Source organism: Silene latifolia, chromosome 7 (genome assembly GCF_048544455.1).
Source record: "Silene latifolia isolate original U9 population chromosome 7, ASM4854445v1, whole genome shotgun sequence".
Classification (NCBI taxonomy): Eukaryota; Viridiplantae; Streptophyta; class Magnoliopsida; order Caryophyllales; family Caryophyllaceae; genus Silene; species Silene latifolia.
This window is the reverse complement of record NC_133532.1, coordinates 117,572,244-117,596,563: the sequence shown is the minus strand read 5'-3', so window position 1 is coordinate 117,596,563 and position 24,320 is coordinate 117,572,244. Positions and strand designations below refer to the sequence as shown.

The window sequence follows — 24,320 nt, the reverse complement described above, 5'->3', positions numbered from 1 at the left end:
TATCTAGTCATTCACATCATTTGTTTGCTCGGATATTTCTTACTCCCCCATTTCAAACAACATAATTGCTCGTTCATGTACAAATTTTACTCTTTCATCTCATCTACTATTTCTATAACTTTTCCACATCATGCCATTCTTGAAAATCAACATAATAGTTAAGTAAATCACGTACATGTAAGAACAATACCGTCTTTGACCCCTTTGATGAGAAGAAAAATGTCAAATGGGGCTTATTACATGAAATCCGTGAAATGTAGTTTTTTCTTGGGTCTTTCATGGGTTGTTGGATCATATATTGGCCCTAATGGCAGAAGAGTTGGAACAACTGTTACTCGTTCTATGTAAAAAAAAAAAAAAAAGATACGGAAACTGTGATAAATATCGCATGCCCGTGATCTTTTTTATGTTACCAAAATCTGTAGCTCAATCATACCATTCATACGCAACTTTTATGATTCCGACATTGACAAATATAACCCTCCTAGTTTTTCGCCGCTCCTATTTTTTTCGCCGCTTTCCCTTCCAACTTTTCACGATGCCAGCATAAGAGGGCAAAATTAGAAGACGAGTTGGTCGAATTCCATAGAGTTGTTAAATCAGAGGCTCAAATAATGTAACCATATAGCCTACATGGTTACATTACTTAACCAGTGCTGGGCCAGTTTTGTCTGGCACTAGACCGGCCCACTAAGTAGCGGGCTAGTGCTGGGTTGGGCTCGGTGGGCCTTTGTATATTTTTTATTGTGCTTGGACTCGACCGGGCCAAGAAAGTTGTGGCACTAGCCCGGCACTAGGGGATGACCGGGCTGGGCTGTGCTGTGTGCTGACCAGCCCATCATTTTCGGCCCACAAACATGGGCTGGGCCGTGCTAGCTCGCCACAGCCCGCCACGTTGTACACCTCTACCTGTAGGTGCATGATAACCTGATATAGGGTAAACCCAAAACAAGGCAAACAGAGAGTAGTGCGTTTCATATAGACTATCATCAATTGGTAGCCTAAGACAAGTAGCTAACCTAAGTCTAGCCAGTAGCCACCATTTTTATGTCCATTCCAACTATTTAAGCATCTCACTGTCAAAAAACACGGCATTTGCACATTTTATCTTATCTCGCATTCACTGGTGTAAACTTGAATTGTTACAATTTACTCCGTTCGAGAACGGTCAAGACCCTTTCTTATTTTCACCGAGTTCCAGCACCGTCGTTATAACTAATACAAGAGGGCCAACCACAGGGGGGCACGTAAGAACGCACGGTCTTGCAGAAAACGTACACATCACCCATCACCTGCTAACTGACAATACGCCATTTTTTATCACCCACGTAGCCTCCAAAAGATTACGCGAAATATGTGTCCCAAGTTACCTCCATAATACCTTCAGACGCTAGAGAATTCAAGGACGTCATTCAATATGAAAGTTAGAAAAAGCCTCGGAATGGCAAAACCTTAAACTCCTCTTCTGCTTTGGACTTGCACAAATTCTTCCATTTGACCTAGTAAAAATGAATAAAGAGAAATAGCAAATGACATCTATTTCAGGAAATTGCGCTGCAGAGTTGTCTTACATTATCCCAATTGTATTCAAGCGCTACAATATGTTGGGAGGTTCAGCTTTGCATGAAAACGTAGATAGACCTCATGCGAGTTCTACCGACTCTTTGCTTTTACACGACTTCCTACATGAAAAGCCTCTTATACAATGAATTTCAATCCTCCTAGAAGTACAGAAACTGTAAAACTCTTTTAACACGAGGATTTGCGAGAAAGTGGAGATGCAGTATTTTTTTCACAAATAAGTACGCAGAGAAACAAAATACAAGAATGAGATTCGGCCTGAAGGGCCTCTTGCGTACCTTACGTCTGAAGGACCTTATAAACAGAGAGCCTAGGTAATGTCCCGGTTGACCTGATTGTCGATTTAATGTTGCCATGCCCATGGATCATTGAATTGGCAACTTCTTGGTATAATCCTTAAACATATGTTGATGCTTGATGATTCGACATGGGATACTTGTAAATAGTCAGAAATAGGAATCTAAAGAATTTGAGCAACATAACGTGCATTTCAAGACCAAGGCCATTTTGCATCAGTCCAACTAAACTGATGATCTCCTGCCAAATTACCAGAATCTCTCGAGCAGCCACCATTGGTTTTGAAGTTGCGGGCCATACCGCACTTTAGCAACTGATCCCTTGATGAAGCTTCCTCCCTGTATCCAGTATTGGCATACCTAGGATGTTGAACGAAAGGAACTCCCTTCCACCAAAGCTTAAGTGCCTGCACATTTAAGAAAGGGGTCAACTGAAAAATTAGAAAGATACTGTTGAGGTTAAAAAGTTTAAGGACAAACACGTCGTCGTCCTATGTGTGAGCATACGTAGAATCAACTATTTTTTTGGTAACGAGGAACGTCTCTCATTAGCAGCCTAGGGCGATACACCTTTGAGAGACCAAACCCCGAGAGATACGCGACAACACGGTAAGCCGGCACTCTATTTTAACAGACCCCGAAGGTCCCCGTGCAATAACCGCGTACTGCCGTCGAACCTGGGACCTCGCAATTCATGCCATTGCATGCTTTGAGGGTGACCCGCGCTCCACTGCACTCACAGGCTCACAGCACTTGGTTAACTTAGAATCAACTATTAAGGAATGTTGGTCCGTCTTAGTATGCTCATGTCAGAAGACATCTGTTACATAAATTCAATGATAGTCAACCTATGATTCTCTGATCAATTCAACAGTAATCAAATATAAGGTTGCCACAGAAAGAGTAAAAGAAATCAGGGTTTGGCCTCAAAGGAGTATCACTTACATGCCAATATATCCAGATAGCGACTTTGTGAGGCATCAACCAGAAATATAGCATATGATCAGAAGCAACAGACGAGTCCACTCTTTTGGCTTTTAAAATCGCACAGAAATGATCTCCAAAATGTGGATGCTGGACTGAAATTACTACAGACAGATCATTACCAGGCACAGTGGCCTTAATGTTCCAATTCCCCAGCATATCCTGAACAATTCCAAATGAGCCACACTTTTAACAGATTGAAACTTGAATGACAGCAGATGTAAGAAAATTGTTTTTAGTGATAACATGTCGTTGGACTAAATAATGAAACATCATGCAGGTAGCTCGTTCATCAGTACAGTACATAGGCGCAACAGATAAGTTTTAGCTGATAAAAATCCTTTCTGTAAGTCACTATTTTCCCTACATTCATGGAGATGAGTGTTTCTGGTCTTCTGGATACCCAATACTAGAGAAAGCGATCTCATTTTCTTCTATTTCACAATGCGTGAATTCATGGACACATCATGTTTTTCTGCAACTTCCTAGATTACATGTTTCTAGTTCTTAATCTTCTTATAGTTCTTTTTAGGTTCGTAAATTTCTTTTATTTTACAAATAACGATTCAGATTTTCTAAACAAGACTTGACCTTAAATTTTTTGCATCAAGCTAACCCATATTTCCACATCATAAAGCATCCCTTAACACTAAATCCCCTTGCCTCATCTGCTGGATCTCTACTAAAAGTGAATGGCATAGCATTAAGTCGTCATAGCGGAATGCAAAGCAAGAACACCAAAATAGGCTGAGGAAATTACCATGAATGGACTAACATGTAATGCTTTCGCAACCACATCAGAGCTTGGATTGAAAACAAATGTTACTTGTTCACCCCACGGTGTATTAGTGACCTGAACACAGAAAGAAAATATGTCAAAAATTTTCACATCATCTTCCAGAATCCAGAGCATACTTCATGTGGGCAGTAGCGCGGTACTAGGGCTGTTTGGAGGTATGTTATGAAAGAAGTATGAATAATTTGGACTAGCAATCACTGCCCACTTACTAGCATTGCGCCATGGTAATACCCCTAGAACAGAATGGTGAACTCCCAAACTGTTTCAATGGTTTTAGAATAGGGGCCAGTGAATGACTAAATTGCTATGTCATTTAACGGTCAACAACAACAACATTACCTCAGGGCCTCAATGGCTCCCGCAAATGCGGGGTAAGGGGGAGTCGGATGTACGCAACCTTACCCTTGTGTTAGCAACACAAAGAGGCTGTTTCCGAATGACCCAAGATGAAAATTGCGTCGAGAACTGCATCGAAGGACCACTACTTCACAAGAGAAAGAAGAGCAGCCACTTTAGTGAGCCATTTTGCTTTATTCCATCATAATCCAGAACCAAAGAGTAATGAATCTTTGGCTCCATTGGAAATATGTCATTAACGGTATTCGTGTGAATATGATTAATTAACACGCTTTGGTAAAAGAGCGTAAAAAGTCATGCATTCAATACTCATACTACCCTGGCACAAGGGAAGGGAAAGTGGAAGCTCTCTTCATAAAATTGTGAATTTGATCTCTACACACGAAGTTCTAAAGAAACGGGCTAAAGTGCTTAACTATATTCGCTTAAAACAGTATGCTTGTGTGGAATGAATCAGAGAACCAAAAGTTTTGCTAATTGTTCATAAACGATGCCTTACCATTCTTTTAAACCGCCTGATACAAAATGATTTCCACAAAAAAACCATTCATTCCTCACATTTCACTAAGATTGTAATTATTAAACAATCTGAACTATACGGATGAATCTATCCTCCATTCTGAGCAACAGCTTCAGTTCAAACGATTTCACAAAAATAGACGGACTCAAAAAAAAACTTTCAAAGAGGACACCTATATAAAATTTACCTGCGCAATGCACTTCTTCAATTTACTTTCAGTGCCTTCAAAATCATAACAGTAATACACACTCAGTGGATTTTGCTCATACCCAACACTAGCTGGTATTGTGAGAAGCTGGCTGCAATGTAAGGAAAAAAAAGACTAAAATTTAAAAAATCAAACGAACAGGAAATTCATTTTCTCGAATAATACACATCGTTTCTGCAATAAACCCTTCCAGATCATACAAAATGGACGCAACATTATACTTGCTACGAAATTCATTTTCTCAGCTACCAACTACAATCTACAAGCTACATTCTGCTTATACAATTTCAGTAGCCTCCATCAACACATTCTTACATACTAAACCAAGAACAAATGAGAGCAACAACAGCAAATAACAGCAACAACAGCAAATAACAGCAACAACACCAACAACATAATGTAAGACTAACACGATTCAATTAAAATCTCCACTCAACATTCTAAAAATCGAAAACAAATTGAAATCCTTTCTCAACATTTTAAAAATTGAAAACAGGTGAACCGTGAACACTATTAAAATCGAAGTCAAGGAAAAAATGGCCAATCTCATATTCTCATGGCAATCTCATCATGAGAACTTCTCATACTAGAACAGTAGAACTCACGTCCTTACAAATAAAGTCGAAGCACAACAACATTCCACTACAATATACAATCTCAGACCTGACGCGCTGAACAAGAAAACTGTTTCAAAAGATAGGATGAACATGAAAGAGCGAATATCTCATCATAAGACCGTCTCATACACGAATTTGCATCCTTACAACTACACGAAGCAGGTAAAAATCGAATCACACCTATATTCCACTAGAATAAACATCATAAGACCGTCTGATACACGAATTTGCTTCCGTAGAACTACACAAAGCAGTTTAAAATCAAAACACAACTATGAACTATACTCCACTAGAATAAACAACATCATAAGACCGTCTCATACACGAATTTGCGTCCTTACAACAGCGAAAAGCAATTAAGCATCGATACATAACAATATCAAACTTGATAACACGCAACATTAAACCAAAAACCTAATTTGCAGCAAAATAAAGAGCAATTAGGCAAAACAAATTACTCACACAAGTCCAAAAGTACCGGCGATTTTACGAGCAGCATCAGCAGAAAGATAATTCGACGACGGAGAACGCAACTGCGAAGCACGATCAAGGTCAAAGAGAGCGTAACGTACATTGTAATGAAACGAGTGACGGACCGGTCGTCGACGTTCGTGCCAAACGTCGCCTTCGTAAAGCGTCGGCGAATAGTTGTCAGAAAAAAGCGTCGGAAAAAAGCGACGGATGATGAGGCGGAAAGGTAGGAGAAGAGAGAGCGCTAGTGATGTCAAGGAGCTTGAGATGATGGAGAGTAATAGGTAGAGTAACTCCATTGCTTATTTTTTTTTCAAGTTTTTTGAGAATGGATAATGTATTACAGTATTTTGGGGGGAAATTAATTTGGTGGTGCGCTGGTAATTTGTGGTTGGACATTGTTTGGCCACGTAGTCCGATGGAGGAGGTAAATCGGGTTAGGATTCTCTTCATTTTCGGTCAATTTTCTCCCCATTTACAAATTCTTATTATAGATGAGAGATATTCGTCTATAGTTATAGATGAGCTAAATATCCATCCACTTTAAGCATAAGACAAGCAACAAGTTGCATGGTGGAGCCTAAAAATGTCACCATTTAAGTATATTTGACCCGTTTTCACTTTAGACGGATACGAATATATCTGTCGATAGTGAGACTAATTGCTCTCCATTTCCTAAAAAGAAATGGAGAGGCAAATTATTATCAATGGTCCGGATCGAATTTTGACAACATCAAACGGTTCTAAATTTACGCATAAAAATAAATGAAAAATAGGAGTGAAAGGGAAAATTATTATTTAAAGAGATTAAGAGGAAAATGGGGAGGATCCACATCTCTTCATTTCATAGATTTCTTTTTATTATTTACTGTAAAACGATAATTTTTTTTTTATATGATTGTATAGGTTGATGTATGTAAAGAGTTCGAATGTATTTTAAACACTTCAATCTCCACCTCACTTTTAACACAATTCAGCTAGCTCTATTTATATCGTCAATTTCTGAAAATTAAAGTATAAGTACTGCAGGATATATGATTAAGACAATAGCGGGATCGCTATAACTTATTATGTTGAGTTCACCACCCTATTGCCGAAGAACGTCTTTATCAGAATATTTTTGCTAATTAATAGATAATGGAGTTGAGGAATAAATGGTGAGAATTTGCATATTAATAGGTAATGGAAATGAGGAGTAACTGGAAAGTGTTCATATACATGTCGTGGTGGCAACTATGGTATGTGCAAATATCAAATCTTAGTGGTTAAGTTGAAAACTAAGGATAATGACTAGGGGTGTTAATGAGACGAGATAGCTCGTGAGCAACTCGAGATCGGCTCGGTAAAAGCCTGGCTCGTGCAATATCGGCTCGAGCTCGGGCTCGACTCGAGAGCTTAACGGGTCAAGCCGAGCAAACGCTAGCTCGACTCGAAAAGCTCGTGAGCGGCTCGAACTTGTGTGATTGTATAAGATATTGCTCATATTTTATAAAAATATTTTATCTTGATTATATCTTTGTATCACATATATCAAATGGCTCACCGATTTGCCAAATATTTTACATTTAACCTTCAAGCCTTGTTATTGAAAATATCGGAAGCAAAAAAAATAAAAAACTTAACCATTATATATAGGCTCGATTTGAGCTCGAGCTCGTCTTAAAGCTCGCAAGCTTGATAGCGAGCACACTTTTTACAAGTTCGGGTAAGCTCGAGATCGGATCGAGATCGAGATCGAGTTTTGGTTCTTGAGCACAAGCTGAGCAAGGCCAAGCTCGGGCTCGACTCGGCTCGACTCGTTAGCACCTCTAGTCTTATCACACGTCATTAATAATGACGTGTGATAAGACGACACTATAAACTTTCTACTATAAAACATTTAAGATTTTTTATTCTAGGACATGTTTTTCAATAGATAAAAACATGTTTAAATATCAACATTTCATTAAATAACTAATTAGTCATTTAGTTAATTTTTTTTTTTTTTTTTTTTGGGAAATCTTTTAGTTAAATTTTATATTCTTCCTCCTAATTATTTTTCTTTTATAAAATAAAACGTAAATTATTAATCATGACGGTTGGAATAATTATTTAAAGACGGGTGGGTAACAAAACTAGACTGACAAAGCTAGAAAGAAGGGTTGGTAAAAAAGTAGATAACGAAGAGAGAATAGACAAGACATAAGTCCGATAACGGCGGGTGAACAACTAACAGACACTGCACATGCAAAGATGCATGATTTCATGTACGTCTCTCTTCAGATCCATAATACCATGTACGTACATGCATATATGGAGCTAAGCATCCTCTTCAACTACCTGCCAACTATCCAAAATATAACATGGAGCATATGATAAAAACAAAAATAAATTTACTGATTTTATTTTTAAGGTTTAATAAATAACACTTTTTCGATTTCAATCAATTGTATATTCCAATCACTTGTGTACAGTAAAATGAGAATTTAAATCAATTAAGACTAATTTTTCATTAACTTAACTAGTTAAGTTCTTTTTTTTTGGACGCCGAGCAAACCCCATCAGCTACCTTCGGTGTGCCTCCGAGCTCGAGTATACGCGAAGTCTGCAAACCAAGCATACCAGGTTAGCCATCTGAAAGTGACAGATTCGAAGTGTAGAAGACATAGTTTCAGGCCTAAATACTCCACAAAATTGCACCTAAGTAAAGTTCAATTTTTGTTATTCGATACGGAGTATAATTCAGCTAGTCTAGAATAACAATTTTACCGTCATGTTCTTTACGGCTGAAACGAGCTGAATTGAATTGAATTGAATAATAGACTTGAGCTGAATTGAACTAAACTTAATGGAGCTGAGTTAAAGCAAATGGAATTGTAGTAAGAGTTAATTTTGTGAAAAGATATGCCGAACAGAACTGACTGAAACTGAGCCGAACTGAACCTGATTGTAAATGTAATAAGAAACCGGTTGATACAAATATTTGAGTAAAAATATAATTCAATTATTTTACCGTTTATGTATGCTAGATAACTCTGTCTTTGCGCCCGTATATTAAGTTGTTGAACGATCGCGTATTACAACAAATGCTTGTGAGTGATAGTTTCAATAAATTACCAAAAGATCACATTTTCATACTCATGTGTGTGTTTTTTATAATCCTTAAATTGTTGTTCGTGACTAAAATTTTTCTTTTATTTTATATTTAACTTATCACATTATCCATGTTATCGTAAATCGTGACGTCCTAGTTATCATAATCTAAATTCAATCATACGATTTTATATCCAAGAAAACCTGGGCCTATCTTGATCCTAAGAATCCATTAACGGTTGTAGAATTTTATAATCCTATTCATTTGACTATTTCTAAAGGTATGATCAGTACTATCCATATCCATACTCCTTAAAAAGTCTAAGGTGTGGTTACTGTTCCCAGAACAGTAACTTTGTGATTTTTGGACCATTTTGCCCCTGACTCTTCTATCTTTGATTTCAGGTTGCTTTTCCTCATTTCTTCGACATTTTCTCCCTCTTTCTCTTTCATGCGATTTCATCCTGGTTTTTTCGATTTCCTTCCTTTTACTGATTTTCCATACAACAATTATTTGGGTTTGCTCTTGCATAGGGTATAAAATCTAAGCAATTTGGATCTATCATTTCCCAGGTTTAATTTCCTTTTTTTTCGATTTGACGGGATTTGTCGATTGCCTTTTTTTCCTTCGTTCTTCTTATGTGTATCTAATCTAATTCTAATTCCACCACAAATTCGTACTTTATTCATCTTTGTTCCAGATTTTCCACTGTTTTTGTCTTCCTGCAGTTTCTGCTATTTCATTGATGGGTGCTTTTTTTCAACGATGGGTTACTCTTCAGGTCAGTCTTTTTACTTTTTTCCATCTGCTTTTATGTATTTCTGCCATTTGATTAATAGTTGTGGCCTTATGTTCTGAATTTAGTTGCGCTATTTATAATTTCTGTTCGTTCATACTCAGATTTTCTCACGTTTTCTGTCCTGCTACATGCATGTCCGTCATTGTCATCGATTGGCGGATGCAGTCCACGTGTTTGGTGATTTGCCTAATTGGGGACATTGTGCATGCAAGTGTCGAGTAGAAATGGTATGATTGAGGGTGAGGTTTTGAGCTTTATTTTTACCATTGGCGAGTTTAGCTATTGAGATTCTTCTACGAGTCAATGGATTGAGACTTGAATAGTGGGGCTAGAAAAATGTTTGTACTAAGTTTGGCTAAATTTTTAATAGGTGAGGCTAAATTTGGGGTAAAAAGATCAAAGCTTTAATTTGATTTGTCATTTCTTATAATTTTACTATCGCTTGCGAATTACTTAGAGACTCTGCTGCATAGTATCTATGATCTTCATGTGGTTTGATGAGCTTGGCTTGCCTTAAAGGTGATCAAATAAACATAGGGTTAATAATATTATTGTATAGATCGATAATATTGGAACATAACGCTGTCTTTATTGGGTTCTAATGAATTCTTCATAATCTGCTTTATTATAAAATGTGGCACATCAGCTGAGTAATGACGCACATAATAGTGGTGCAAGGTTCAAATTGCACCAAAACTCCAAAAGTGGAAATAATTTCTCTCACGCATGCTTTATATGATTCCGTCCTGCTTAAACTTGATTTATACGCCGTATCGATTATTCTAATCCGGTGGAGGAAGGAGACTTAAAATACCTGTACAAATTGTTACCCTCAGTATTTAGCGGGTTTGTTAAATTTGCTGGTCTCCGTTACATTACATTAACATCCAATTAATGTTTATGTAGGGTCTTTCCGTATGCCAGCAGCTCTTTGTGGTGTGGTTGGTCTCAAGCCAGCTTTCGGACGTATTCCTCATGATGGGTGAGCAAAATTTTACTAATGTCTATTATCAGGAACACATTATAAGCATCTTTTTGTTTGCTAAGAATACGAAGTATATTGTGTTGAACATCTTGAGAGATCCATGCTTGGCATTTACTCTTTTGTGCAGGGTAGTTCCCCTGAACTGGACTCTTGGAATGGTAGGAATATTGGCCGGATCCATGGAAGATGCGCTAATAACGTTAGCATCCTTTGGCTTAGTCTATATATGATCATTACTTCCATTTGATCCGACTTCCAAGTTTTAATTGTTGCAACTCTTTGCAGTTATGCAGCTATCGGCGGTGATTCTGCTTCAGACTCATCCACTGTTTTGTTGGTATGACAGACTGACAGTCATTATCTATGTTACTCAGACTCGCTTCACTTTGTGATTAACAGATTTTTGACCTAAAATAAAGTGTGTGTAGTATCAGCAACATACAGTCAAAGTAAAGTAGTAAAGTGTCGAATTATCATGTTGTTCAAGAATCTATCTACTAAATCGAGACTTTCGCTTGTTTCCGAAAACTTTTCGGCTGAAGTTAAATTGCCCATGCTTTGAAATCAAAGGAAATCGATGGCGATATCAAAAATGGCAAAGTATGGAAAGGTTTGTGACTTTTCTCAGGCCTACTTTGTACGTGAACCCTATGATAACATTTCACTAATGGGATATATAACCAATTCTCGCTTGTAGTCGTTTAATGATCATCATCGACATCCAACTTTGTCTCAAATGCTTTTGATAAGCTTCGAGCGTTATGGATGGGAGGTACTTACTTTTTGCTGTTTGTGACTCTAGATATATTTCTTGAGAGCAGCTAAGTACAACATTGATATCTTACTAATCATCGGATGTCTTAATTTTCATAGACAGTAGGAGTTCTTGTGACGACATAGAGTTGATGAGAATGGCACACTTTGTGACAATGGGATCGAAATGCGGTGCTTCTCTTGATCATATTTTTGCGAAAACGTATGCTCTTACTTTTGTATTTCTATTCAATTTTGGAACATTTAACGGATGTTTGAGTTTATGACTGACAAGTTTTTATATTGATAGGGACAACTCACAAATTGTGTGCGATACAAGAGTTGCCCTTTCTTTTTACAAATCCTTTGGTGGTGTGGAATATGTTAAAACTCAACAAATCAGGTAGAAAATCTTGGGTTTAAGAATATGATTTTCATTTCGTCTATCATGTCTTGATGTTTCTTCTCTTTTTCAACTGCGAGGAGCCGACAAATGCATTTTTTCGTAAAGATCTTTTCCAAGGCGGATGTGATTGTTACCCCAACAATCTGCGTAAATTTCTTCACTATCCTCTAATGTTTTGCGAGAAGATTTTTTCATCTGTTTAATGGCCTGAATCGATGGGTTATGCAATGTCTTTTGGGACATTTCAAGAAACTTTCCATTGTAAATTGCGTACATTCTACAATGGTGGAATTATATAGCTTTCTTATTAGAGTCAGTTACTCAGGACACTTTCGTAAAATCCCTTTTATGACAGATTTAGAGGGTTGAATGTATGTAATCTTTTTGTGTGTTGAAGTCAAAGAGAGAAACTTGCCTTCGAAGCAACTTGATGTTAATGATAAACATGGCGTCTAAAACATAACCACCCCATACTCTATAGATAAGTGTATTTGATGCATTTGTAATTATGCAATTCATTAATTATAGAAAACGTTTCTTGTTTTCTACACTTTACTCGATGAAGATCTATTTGGTGATGAGATTAAAGTAGGTATTTGTTATTCATGGTTTTACTTAGTAGTTGGGTAATACTTAACTGTGTTAAGAGGTTCACAAGGACAAGAGTAACTGAAATTTATGTCAGGTTCTTGATGTAGAGCAAAAATATTCAAGGGGGATCTGAGTGAGATATGGAGAATATGGTCGAGGACTCGATGGTAGAGGAAAACAAGATAGTAAAGGTAGTTGTTGTGAGAGATCTAATCGCGAGGTAGACGATGCCTAACAAGTTGAGAGATGGTGGTGAATTTGGACATGTCCAATGTACTTGATTCTACATCAAGTGGGGAATTACCAAAATATATGATGCTATGAATTGCTATATTGTAAACTTGGCCCTTCTTTTTTACTCATTTGATGTTTCTCTCAAATAAGGGATGATAATCCATGTTTAATTTCAATCCTTAGATCGAATAGCTGATTATGATTGAGTTAGAAGTCAAGAAATACATGCAAAAGTTTTGATCGTTTGAAGACTTCCTGACTGATAATTAGCTTTTCTATAGAATTTTCTAATGTTGAATGATGATTTACTTTTACATTTTTTCTTACCTATCTTCATTGCTTGCGTTTTTTTGAGTTACATGCATAGTCGTGACTGTGAATACGTAAAAGGTAGCTAAGCGGAGTCAGTTGTTGTTCTTTCTTAGTTGAAGTACTTGAGCAACCCTTGATGTATGTTCAGAATTTCATCTTTTAGTTCTTTTTTCTTATCTAAAACCTTCCAAATGAAGGAACATTACTTGATTTCTTTGTGGATATGTGTATTGAATCTTATGTCAAGGTTTTTGAATACAAACCTCCAATTTAAAAATTTTTGAGCAGCAAGTTTCTGTGTATCAATTTACATTTCATTTCCTGCAATATCTCATCTGATTAATCAATTATTAAGTCTTTTAACTCTAATAAAAGAGAGAGAGGAGGAGAAGGTGCGAAAATGGTGGAAGCCATTTTCGCTGAGACGATGGAGATGGCAACAAAAGAGGAACTGAGAGTGACTGAGTGCAAGAGAGACGAGATTAAGAGGGAAAAAGAGAGGGGCATAATGGTCAGAAATTGACAAAGATACTGTTACAAGTTACAACCATCTGTTATAGCCTCATTTGTAACTTTCAGCTGACCCTAATTTTGGACCAGAATTTTTTAAAGTGAAGTGGAAATAGAAGTTAGGGAAGATGGGGAGGGGGTTAGGGAAGTTGGTAAAGAGGAAAAGGGGAAGCGTGGGAGGCAGCGAAAAGAGGGGGCGTGGAGAGAAGAATGATGAAATAGCTGAACGTGTCAAACCCAACTGCCTGATTACGAAAAAAAGGGTTTAATGTACCAGTTATAGTTCTAATCTAGGATTCTCATGCTTATTCTACACCGTAAATGTCGAAAATGGAAACATAATTTGTAGAGTACCTTTAATTTTGATGGTCAAATGATATCAATTTCTCATATTTATGTAATCCGGGAATATGTACAACTTTATGCACAAATGATACTTTGGAGATACGTGGTTTCAGTAAATCTGATTATTTAAAAATTGTATTGTATGCATGTGCATAATTTGTGTACATCCAACCTCCCCTCCCTCTATTTGCAGGATCTTTTTAAGCGGTAATGTTTTTGTATATTATGACAAAAGTCTTGGCTGATATTCATGGTTCTGGTGGCAGGTACTGTAGGAGGATGCAAACCACCCAAAGGAGTTAATCAGAAGACGCACAACATATACTTTTCAACGAGAAGTTGCCTACTGAAAGTTGTGGTTGCACCAATCTGTAGTAGGTGCTTTGCCTGTTATTAATCAGTGAGACACTTCATCACTTGATAGCTGCCATTGCTGTGGTTTTCACTCTTGTGATTGTGTTTCAAATTTTCAAGAAAACATAGTGTTAGGTAGAATATGCGATTAACTAGCTGCTCTTATATAGGAAACTATCTTGTATAGTTGTTTTCATTAACTCATTGTATTGCGTTTTATCTTGATGATATAGTTGATATTGAGCTCATTTTAAAATTAGTTCCTGCGTATGTCTTAATGGGTAGCAGACGGAAAGGCTACAGTGTAAGTGAAATTTTTTTTTGTCAAATTACTGCAACATGATGATTTGTGTAGTTGTGTGTGTTAACAAATTTATTTCTGCTCAAGTTAGTCAGACCATACTTGTATATATTCAAGAATTCTTTACACTGTAGACTTCTTATGAATCAGGTTTTGTTTGGATCAGTGGGAACCCTTTGTTTGATAACGGTTATCTCAGTAGTTATAGGGCGCATATTTCAGTCAGTACTTGCTCAATTTCAAACAAGTAAGTGATTAAGACTCATATTACGGGCCTTGTTTGTTTTGTTGTTTGTTGGTATTACCTATATACCATAAAATATTAGTCAGGGGATCTTTCAACTTTCTTCTTTCAGAATACAGACAACAGCTATCTTAGCCGTGAAAGTCATTAATTGGTGGTTCACACGACATAGGTTCGAAATCTTTTCAGCATCAACCCTGAACTTCTAGCTCCCTTTACACACAAACTTCCTTTGATAAATAAGATTAAAGCTTTTTGTTGGTCTCTGAGAATTAAACTGTGTATTATCAATTGATGAACTTTATGTGATCCGATGGAGTATTGCTATATATTTGCTTAAGAAATGATTAAAAGTATAATTACCTTGGTTTGGTTCAAATTCAGAGTCAGTGTAGGAGGGAAAGGGATAGTGGAGAGTGGAGTTTCATGAATTATTTGCAATTTGAATTTTCTTGACAAATTAGTCTATGAAAGATAATTGTCTGTAACTGGGAGAACTGTCCAAAGAAACTGAAATTGCAGGTTGATGTATTTGATGAATTGGGAATTGGTGGCGGTGCCTCGGGTGCCTCTGGAGGGCTTATTCATCCTTATTCCCCTTACGGTGGGCCTGGCCGAGAAATTTGTTAATTCTTATGCATATATTCTTACCGGTACGGCGTTCTTATTAGAAATGCAACATCTGAGTATATGACAGTGGAGCTTCTTTAAAGAACTGAGAAATGTTGGATAGAGGGTCTTAATCTTCTCAAGGTTGCTGAAGATGCTGCTAAATCTCCTCAGTTTGGACTTGATACTGATTCGTTCGTTGTTAGGAGAACGTTAGTCATTCAAACTCTCTCCCTCTATCTCTGCCCTTCCCTCTTTTCTATTGTTTATTTATTTCAATTTAATAAAGCACTGGATATTCAGCGGTAACGCCATATTGTGATGAGAGTTTAGTCATGTATTGCGTTAATGAAACATTAAACTCATTGTGAACCTTAGATTGGTTTTATTCATTCAAAAGCGGTATTCATAATTCATGTATAAGTGGCAATTGGCTTTTTTTACTTTTTTCTATTGTTTTTTGCTTTTTTCTATTGTTTACTACTAATAATGCATGTTTTTTTTGTTAGGCTACTTATATATGGATACCGGTTTTGAAGGGAGTCATGTGCTTCGATAACAGATCAGGCATACACAGACGGAAATTCTCTGAGTAAGTATCTCTCTTTTCAGTTAGAGAGGTATCTCTCTTTTCAGTTGAATAGGTATTCTTGTTATTAGAAGAATGTAATGAAGTAATTGGACTTTCATTTTAAGAATTACGAAGTATTTGGTCTGTGATCCAATGATCGATAACTACTTGCAGGATATGCCTGGGGACCGAAACCCGAGAAGATTTATTTTCGCAGGAAAAGTGCATTGTACTGCCAGGAACAAACAAATTTGCGAATCGAGCATAGCAAATCGATTTTCCAAAGAATCATTTTCTGGCTATCTGTATTTTTACCTAATATATATTTTTATATCATTCTCACACTATTTCAAAAATTTAATTCCTGAAGAATGTGGGAGGACATCTTGAGACATGGAACATAGGAATTTTGGGTCCAGTGGTGCTAAAAGTCTTGGCAAAGGTAAACTATAATTGTCTTGAGAGAGATAGACTAATCAGGTGAGCATATATATTACCAGTTACCACATTTTACTATTTATTTTCTTCAACAAAAGGAATTCACGGATAATGTGAACTCCTTTTTTACAGGCTCGTTTGAAAGGCGAGATGATTGATAGCTTTCTGCTTTCTGGTTTTGAAGAGCAAGACATGATGAGATTGGCCCTTATGCTGATCTTTTGGTTTCTGGTTAGTCATCTTACCCTCTCAGTCTTTAATACTTAAATATCTTCAAAAGTTTTAATCATGTTTATTCATGCATTTGTATTAACTTGATACATGTGAAATATTTGCCAAGGGGAGGGGGAGGAAGAATTAAATTAGGAATTTAATTCATTGTATTAACCTAAATTCTAAAACACAAAATTGTGTACTACTAATAAGTTTATAAAAATTATTATTATTGCATTTAAGTTATTTCGTAATATTACTATTGTCTTCCTAATAAATAAGTCTCCTCCTCTTTTTTATCTTACTTCGTTTGGTTGTTATTTGTACGTTGGACATTTCCAAGGTCCTACAATCAGAGGGCTCTAACATTATAGAATGAGGGCTCTAACATTATAGTTTATGCATTGTTATTTGTACGAAGGACGATTCCTCTTTATATTTGTAAGAAAGGCAACCCGGAAAAATTATTTCGTAACACAACTAATAAGTTCTTCTAAATTAAAGCCTAAAAAACTACAAAATTATGGGCGGATTCAATGGGAACACTGGTTAGAATTTAGAAGTAATTATCAATAATTTAGTTGCGCTATTTATAATTTTGAAAACTATTTATTGCTCAATCAAAAAGATAAATTTTTAAAAAGCGAGAAATAGAATATTTTAGCATATAATTTATTTTTTTACGAAGACAAGAAAGATTCATATAGTTATGGCGAACCATTAAATGTAAATAAAGACCAATAATTTTTAAAGGATTATAATTATTACATATATCTACAAAAAAATTTACCAATACCATGTTTGGAATTAGAATACTGGTATAATATATTATGCTAATATTTATTGATTACATATGCCAGCCCGATTAAATATTAACAAAAAATATTTTTTTCTTTTAAAAAAATGGCAGTACATGATACGTATAAAGGTACGGGATAAAGAATGCTTCAATTGTATCGAAACCGAGTAACCATACTACGAAATTTCTCAGATTTCCGAAATAAAACGCAAAACACAAATTTGCATTCAAAAACCCAAAAAAACCCCCCAAAAAACGTAAAAATAAATAAAGAGCCTGTACTTAATGCTCTCATAGATGCAACTATTTAAACGTATTAAATTATTGACATAAATACATGCAAGGGCAGTTGATTAGACATCACTATTCATTTATATTGCTTAGGTTAAGTAAGATTAAACGTCATCTTATCCCCTCATCTCCTCTATAAAGGTAATAGAGTGCATTACAATTACCCCGTCACCATCATCCTGCCTTTATGAAAAAAAAAATTACACTATTATTTACCCACGAATACACTACCTCCCTAACATGAATACCTTCACATGCACACGCCCTTTCTTCCAAGATGAGAGTGACAGAGAAAAATTTATAGGGAAATATGAGGACTGGAAGAAAGGTCGCTTCAACTGCAAAGAGATATTTGTTAAAGCGAATGTATTGAAGGCTATACCACAAGATGATGATACACAGCACCATCAGGCACTTGGTTTGGAGGTTGTTCTTTCTAATGTGTTTAATAGACCCTCAAAAGCTGATAAGAGGAGTGTAGCCGAGGTTTGCAAATGGTGGGCAGAATTGTTCCTTGTGGGAACTGAAACATCAAAAGTACTTGTCGATTATAATAACGAATTAGTTACAGAAAATATACGTGGTTTGATCACGGCTCAAAGGGGCCAAAAGGTGGTGAGGATATATTGTGTATGCAAGAACTATACGACTACAAGAGAGAAATACGAATGTCATCGTCGCCTAGAAAAAGCACACCCGGGTTTGGAAGATTTCACTATGTGGCACAAGACAACTACGCGTGAGAGGGTTACTATGATTCTGACTGCTAGGTTAATGCCAATATAATTATAGTGCGCCCTTCAAACTCTAACTTTGTCTTTTTGTAACTGGCTCTAATAATATGTTGTTGTTGTTATTATTATTATTATTATTATTATTATTATTATTATTATTATTATTATTATTATTATTATTATTATTATTATTATTATTATTATTATTATTATTATTATTATTATTATTATTATTATTATTATTATTATTATTATTATTATTATTATTATTATTATTATTATTATTATTATTATTATTATTATTATTATTATTATTATTATTATTATTATTATTATTATTATTATTATTATTATTATTATTATTATTATTATTATTATTATTATTATTATTATTATTATTATTATTATTATTATTTTTATTATTTTTATTATGTTTAAGGCTTATCTGTGGTAGTTGTAAATTACATTACTAGGTTAACGTGTTGCAAGTGCATGCACACCCAGACTTTATTTTGTTTGCTAACATTTTGCATTGAAATGCTACGGATAACAAGTTTCCCTTCTTTCTTACTACTGTTTGGACTTCCCTAACGTCTTTGATATGCTACTATTCTGTAGATGTGCTCCTTTATTTTTTTCCAACAGTATTAAGCTATGTTACTCTGACACGGATATGAAGTATCGTATCCGATACGTATCGGAGTATCCGACACGTCATTTTGAATTTTAATAGATACGGGAATACGGTCAAAGAAGTATCTTGACTATTTTTTAGACACGGATACGACTCGTCTTATATTTATTTATATATATTTCTTCATATTATTTGAGAAATAAATAAAAAAAATACTATCATTTCTGTTTTTTTATTTAAAGGTGAGGACCCATGGACTTAAAGGTGAGGGCCCATGAAGAGGAAAAAAAAATATAATAAATACTATAAAATGTTACTGGTCTCCACCAACTATCCCCCACTCTTTTCATAAAAAATAAAAGGGATAATTCACGTGGTGCCCCGAGGTTTGGCTTAATTCACGTGGTACCCCTGCCTTTAGGAATGTGCACATGGTACCCCTGAACTTTCACTTTAGTGCACCATCTACCCTTATTTGTTTTTCTGTTATAACACCGTTAACCACACCTCTTCCCCCCTCATCCTAACACCTTTTCCCTTTCTCTCTCATCCTAACCCCACCATTCACAAATTCATCCATAATTTCATAAACTCCATTAATAACCACCAAATTCACCACCATTTCAACCTTGACCTTGAAAAACCAATTCACCAAAGCATTTCAACCTCTGCTACTATTTGCCTATTTGGGACGGCTAAATCATTGTGCCAGGATACATCAATTAAATTAAAGGAATATTTAGTTTGCAAACGACATATAATCAAGAGAAGAAAAGATATCTCACCCCCGACAGTAGCTCCTACAAGAGCTACAAGTAGTAGCAGGGGCATGTTGAAGATGGAATTATCAGTCTCACATGTTTCTGCTAGAGCTTCCAAAGGCATAGCCAGGCTCATCAACATCACATTTGTTGACAAAAAGACTATGGCTATAAATCTGGTGAAATGTGGTCAACACAAATATTCAGCTTCATATACATGCTAAATCCTACCTAGTTCAACTTCTTTCTTTTAATATTAGAAATCTGGTCAACACAAATATTCAGCTTCATATACATGCTAAATCCTATGACTTCCATTTGTTGAATGTTCTCCCCTTGAGTTTTTCCCTATATCAATTCTTGTACGCGGTGCAACAGCTTATTATTTCAAAATAGTCAGATCAAGATAAGAACACATGGAAAAGGCTCTAAATAAGTTAGCAAATTTGTCATTGACCCATATGCATGCAAAATATCCAAGGAATTGCAAAGTTTGGAAACAACAGTTCACAAATCCCTTTCAAAACAGAAAACCGGAAGTACAAACAGACAAATCTTAGATGTCACGAAGTATTGCAGGATGCTGAAATCCATTATAAGCGTCAATTATCAATTCAGCTGCTGACGGTTTTCATCAATTTCCAACTTGTTTTACCTTCAATATCACTTAATTTCCTCCAAAAGTCGCATATAAAGAGCCACTAAACTCTTGAAACAACATTAAAGTAGTTTTCTTCCAAAAATCAAACAAAATATCCCATAATTTCAGAAACCAACAACTTAATTAATTCTTCAAATCCAAATTTAGGGATTTCAATAATTACCTAGTTCCTCAAATAATCAAATAATTGTTGTGCGAAGATGGTGGTGGATGGTTAAATTTGGGGAAGTTTGGTGGAAGTAATTGCGGAGATTGCAGAAAAAACGAAGGAAGCAAGGAGTTAGGGAGTCTGCAATTTGGGTGGATTGATTGGATTGGAATTTCTTTAAGAGTGTGAAATGGGGGGACAATAAAGTAAGGATAGGGGGAAAAGAAAAGATGGGGTTAACGGTGTTATAACAGAAAAATAAATAAGGGTAGATGGTGCACTAAAGTGGAAGTTCAGGGGTACCATGTGCACATTCCTAAAGGCAGGGGTACCACGTGAATTAAGCCAAACCTCGGGGGCACTACGTGAATTATCCCAAAAGAAAACCCTACCCCCATTTCACCCGCCGCACTTCTACTCTCTCTCCCTCTCTCTTCTCTCTCTCTCTCTCTCTCTCTCTCTCTCTCTCTCTCTCTCTCTCTCTCTCTCTCTCTCTCTCTCTCTCTTCTTTTACACTTCCTGTTGCAGCTCTCTACCCCGAACTTCACCCTCAAGCTTCAAGTCTTCATCTTCTCCAGATCTTCTCCTCCTCCCAGCACTGGTGACATGCTCTAATGTAACCAGATCTGGGTGAAGGTCAAGTTCTTCATACTAGAAGAGCTTCACACGAGCAACAAAGGTAAGTTTTCTCACTCCTTTGCGCCGTACCCGAGTCGTGTCCCATTCTGGCGTATTGGGTACATATTCCGTATCGTATTCCGTATCGTATCATGTCGATACGGAATACGCCACCTCCCTGACGTGTCGGAGTAACTCTGGTATTAAGTGTACATGTATGTTTAAGTTGATGGACTTTTAGCGAGGTTTAACTTGCCTATTTTCCCCTTGAACAAAGAAATTCTGAGCAAGATGGTGTACTTCTCACACTTGATCCAAAATCCATTGAGCGATTACTTTATGCTGTCAAAATTCGGCTCTGTTTTAGGTCACGATGGGTCTGACTTTCTCAATATTTGGGTTTCAACAGGGTGATTGAGATGGAGCTGGATGTCATATCAACTACAGGTAAATACTGACTTTTTACACTAACGCCCTAAAATAAGTTTGTGCCAATGGTAGTACTGAACTAAGTACCACCATACTCAATATATTATACAAGTTTCATGTTATACTCATGTGACTGCTTTGATACTGAATTTAGTTCGACCTTGGTGAAATGATGTCGTGTTTAGCTTGCTTACAATTATCTGAATAAATTAATAGGTATACATGAATTATAAATACTAATGGTACATTTGAGCTTTGAAGAATATTGTTTACCGTATTAGGAAATGAGTAATTTGATTATACGATTTTACCTTCAAATAGTTGATAGGGTGATGTCTTTTAATGATTTTTTACATACAAGAAAGATAGAAAATAAGCACATCAGTTATAGTTCTGTTGGAGTCAAAGGGAAATATTTTAGCTTTATTCCAGTGACGGAGCAAAAAAAGCCGGCTTGGCCGCATGGATGACTGTTCACTTTAGCGACATAAAAATCACGGGCCTCCAAAATTTCAATATATTACGAAATTTACTTTAGTATATATTTACTTAGATAGTTGTTTTCATTTACAATTATGTTGCGTTATATCTTGATGATATAGTTCATATTAGGTTCATTTTTAATTTCCAAAATTTTCAACTCTAATCAAAGACCAGTTGGCCTGTCATATGCTTTGGTCCATTTAAGCTTTGATCATTGGGGTTAGTCTCACATCAAGGGGTACGGATTTGCCTTTGCATTTACTTTAATCATTTGTTTTTTGGGTCAAATACCCCATTTAACAATAAACATATTTTTTTGCCTCCTCCATCAACATGTAACCCGCAGCCTGAACAAATAATCCGACAAAGTTCTGATGTGGGGGCGTAGTTATTTGTCATTTTAACACGGATATTGTGTTAAAATTGTCACGTGACAGATTTTGTTGAATCAATGTGTTGAATTCTAAAGGGAATGAGGATGCAGTGTTTACCGTACTTGTCATGAGTTTCTCATTTTTTTCAAAGCAATCTTGGTTGCAGTTCTCTCAAAGCTTCGTATCAGATTGCCAAACATATTCTTGGGCAGCAGTGATAATGCTGTTGTATCATTTAGGTTCCATTTTTTCATTTTGATTTTATTTTGATTGCGTGCAAATAGATTGTTATGTATATCAAAAATGTTATCATATAAAGTAGATCGAGTTGGATATCTAAGTTACCAAGTCCTGGTCGACTAATGTATAGTGATAATTTACTCTCATTTGATGCTTACTATCATTATTCTATATAGATATTGATTTGATACCGGTCTCCTTGTTGTCCCAAGAATATCTGTTATTGATCTGAAATGCATATGTGCATAAGATAAATTTGCTGAGTTCTGGAATTTGCATTAGTCTTCACTTACAAATGGTAGTAAAGTGACTGGGAAAGTTAATTGCAGACATCACATGGTCTTGGATGTCCCTTTAGTTTCACCTGTTGTGGGTGTAAAGTTTTTCGGCCAAAATTAATAAATGGGAAGTAAGGTAACGGAATCAAGGAAGAACATGGATGATTGTCGTAGGGTATTTGAACCTATACCTGTGCAGATAGTTATCAATTGCACTAATAAACGCGTTTACATATTATCGTTGGCTTTCATTGGAGCCGTAATCTTACATTGTTTTTTTCTGCAGGTTCAGATACTATGGAACCGTCTTCGTAGTGCCTGCATAATATTACTGGATTGCCGGCTGAGACTGTGGCACAACATTTTTTCCTCCGTAAATGTTATGTTTGTTGAATCTTGTATCGATCTGGATGGAATAGAGTTTGTTTTACATAACATCTAGAGGAGAAGGATGCTTTATGTGTTTTTGAGAATATTTATGCAATCTTTGTATGACAAAACTTTAATTTTTCAAACAGTTACTGATACGAAAATTGCGCGGAAGCGGTTTAATAAAATAACGAAGAACAATAAAATAAGGGATATTTGCTTCGAAATCTGTCTTGAAATCGAAACAATGGGATATTTGCGCGATCTAGACCTATAGATCGAACAATGGTGATTGAATCGCAAGACCTATTGCTATCAATCGGGTTAGAGTTTGAAAACGCGTCAAACAATAACAAAGCTTGGAACGAACGCGTCGATCCGAAATTCACAATTGCACGCAGCAAAGCAAAGTTCTGTTTTTTTTTATTAATTCTCAATCTCCATAGATTTGCAATCATAATAATCATTTATAACCCTCTTGTGCCATCTCACCTCGTGCCTTCCACCCCTCCACCCTCCTTGCACGAGAACAACTTCAGCAACCTCAGCATTAACCTCATCCTTATAATCATCAAAAATAGGAGGCAATGTCGGATCAAACTTAACATTCTCCTCATGGCTGCTTTGACTTGAGAATACTCCCGACATGTCTTCTTCTTTTTGCCCCCTTTTTTTTCAGTTTTTTTTTTTTTTTTTTTCGCGGATGAACAGTACCGCGTCGTGAACAGTAACTTTTTTTTTTTTTTTTTTTTGCAACCTTCACGCCTTGAGTAGCAAGTTACTAGAACCGTGCTCCTTGGATCAAAACCGATTAACCCTCGAACTACCTGTACGAGTTTAACCCTTGAACTCCAATCGCAATCGAAAATTCAACTTAACAACTTGGCTTTGACACGCCTAGGACCGTCTAGATTTAAGGAAATCAAGAGC

General features: G+C 36.1%; 1 protein-coding gene and 3 long non-coding RNA genes across 5 annotated transcripts; 3 read left to right on the top strand and 1 right to left on the bottom strand.

Annotated features, from left to right (window-relative positions):
- Nucleotides 1–1,503: 1,503 nt before the first annotated feature.
- Nucleotides 1,504–6,230, bottom strand: LOC141592711 (uncharacterized). The gene is made up of 5 exons (XM_074413485.1): nucleotides 5,825–6,230; nucleotides 4,725–4,836; nucleotides 3,622–3,714; nucleotides 2,823–3,023; nucleotides 1,504–2,284 (listed from the first exon to the last, which is right to left on the bottom strand). The coding sequence occupies exons 1-5, from the start codon at nucleotides 6,130–6,132 to the stop codon at nucleotides 2,072–2,074; spliced, it is 927 nt and encodes a 308-aa protein (XP_074269586.1). The 5' UTR covers nucleotides 6,133–6,230; the 3' UTR covers nucleotides 1,504–2,071.
- A 4,370-nt stretch (nucleotides 6,231–10,600) lies between these two features.
- Nucleotides 10,601–11,027, top strand: LOC141591284 (uncharacterized). The gene is made up of 3 exons (XR_012520785.1): nucleotides 10,601–10,687; nucleotides 10,818–10,889; nucleotides 10,976–11,027. It is a non-coding gene; the product is annotated as an uncharacterized LOC141591284 (long non-coding RNA).
- Nucleotides 11,028–14,576: 3,549 nt separating this feature from the next.
- On the top strand, nucleotides 14,577–16,181 carry LOC141591283 (uncharacterized). The gene is made up of 3 exons (XR_012520784.1): nucleotides 14,577–15,561; nucleotides 15,859–15,941; nucleotides 16,095–16,181. It is a non-coding gene; the product is annotated as an uncharacterized LOC141591283 (long non-coding RNA).
- Nucleotides 16,182–16,290: 109 nt separating this feature from the next.
- Nucleotides 16,291–23,535, top strand: LOC141591282 (uncharacterized). Of its 2 annotated transcripts, none has more exons than XR_012520783.1 (4): nucleotides 16,291–16,362; nucleotides 16,491–16,589; nucleotides 21,627–21,664; nucleotides 23,308–23,535. It is a non-coding gene; the product is annotated as an uncharacterized LOC141591282 (long non-coding RNA). The 2 variants fall into 2 exon arrangements; XR_012520782.1 differs by having other exon boundaries at nucleotides 16,297–16,400.
- The last annotated feature ends 785 nt before the right edge of the window (nucleotides 23,536–24,320 follow it).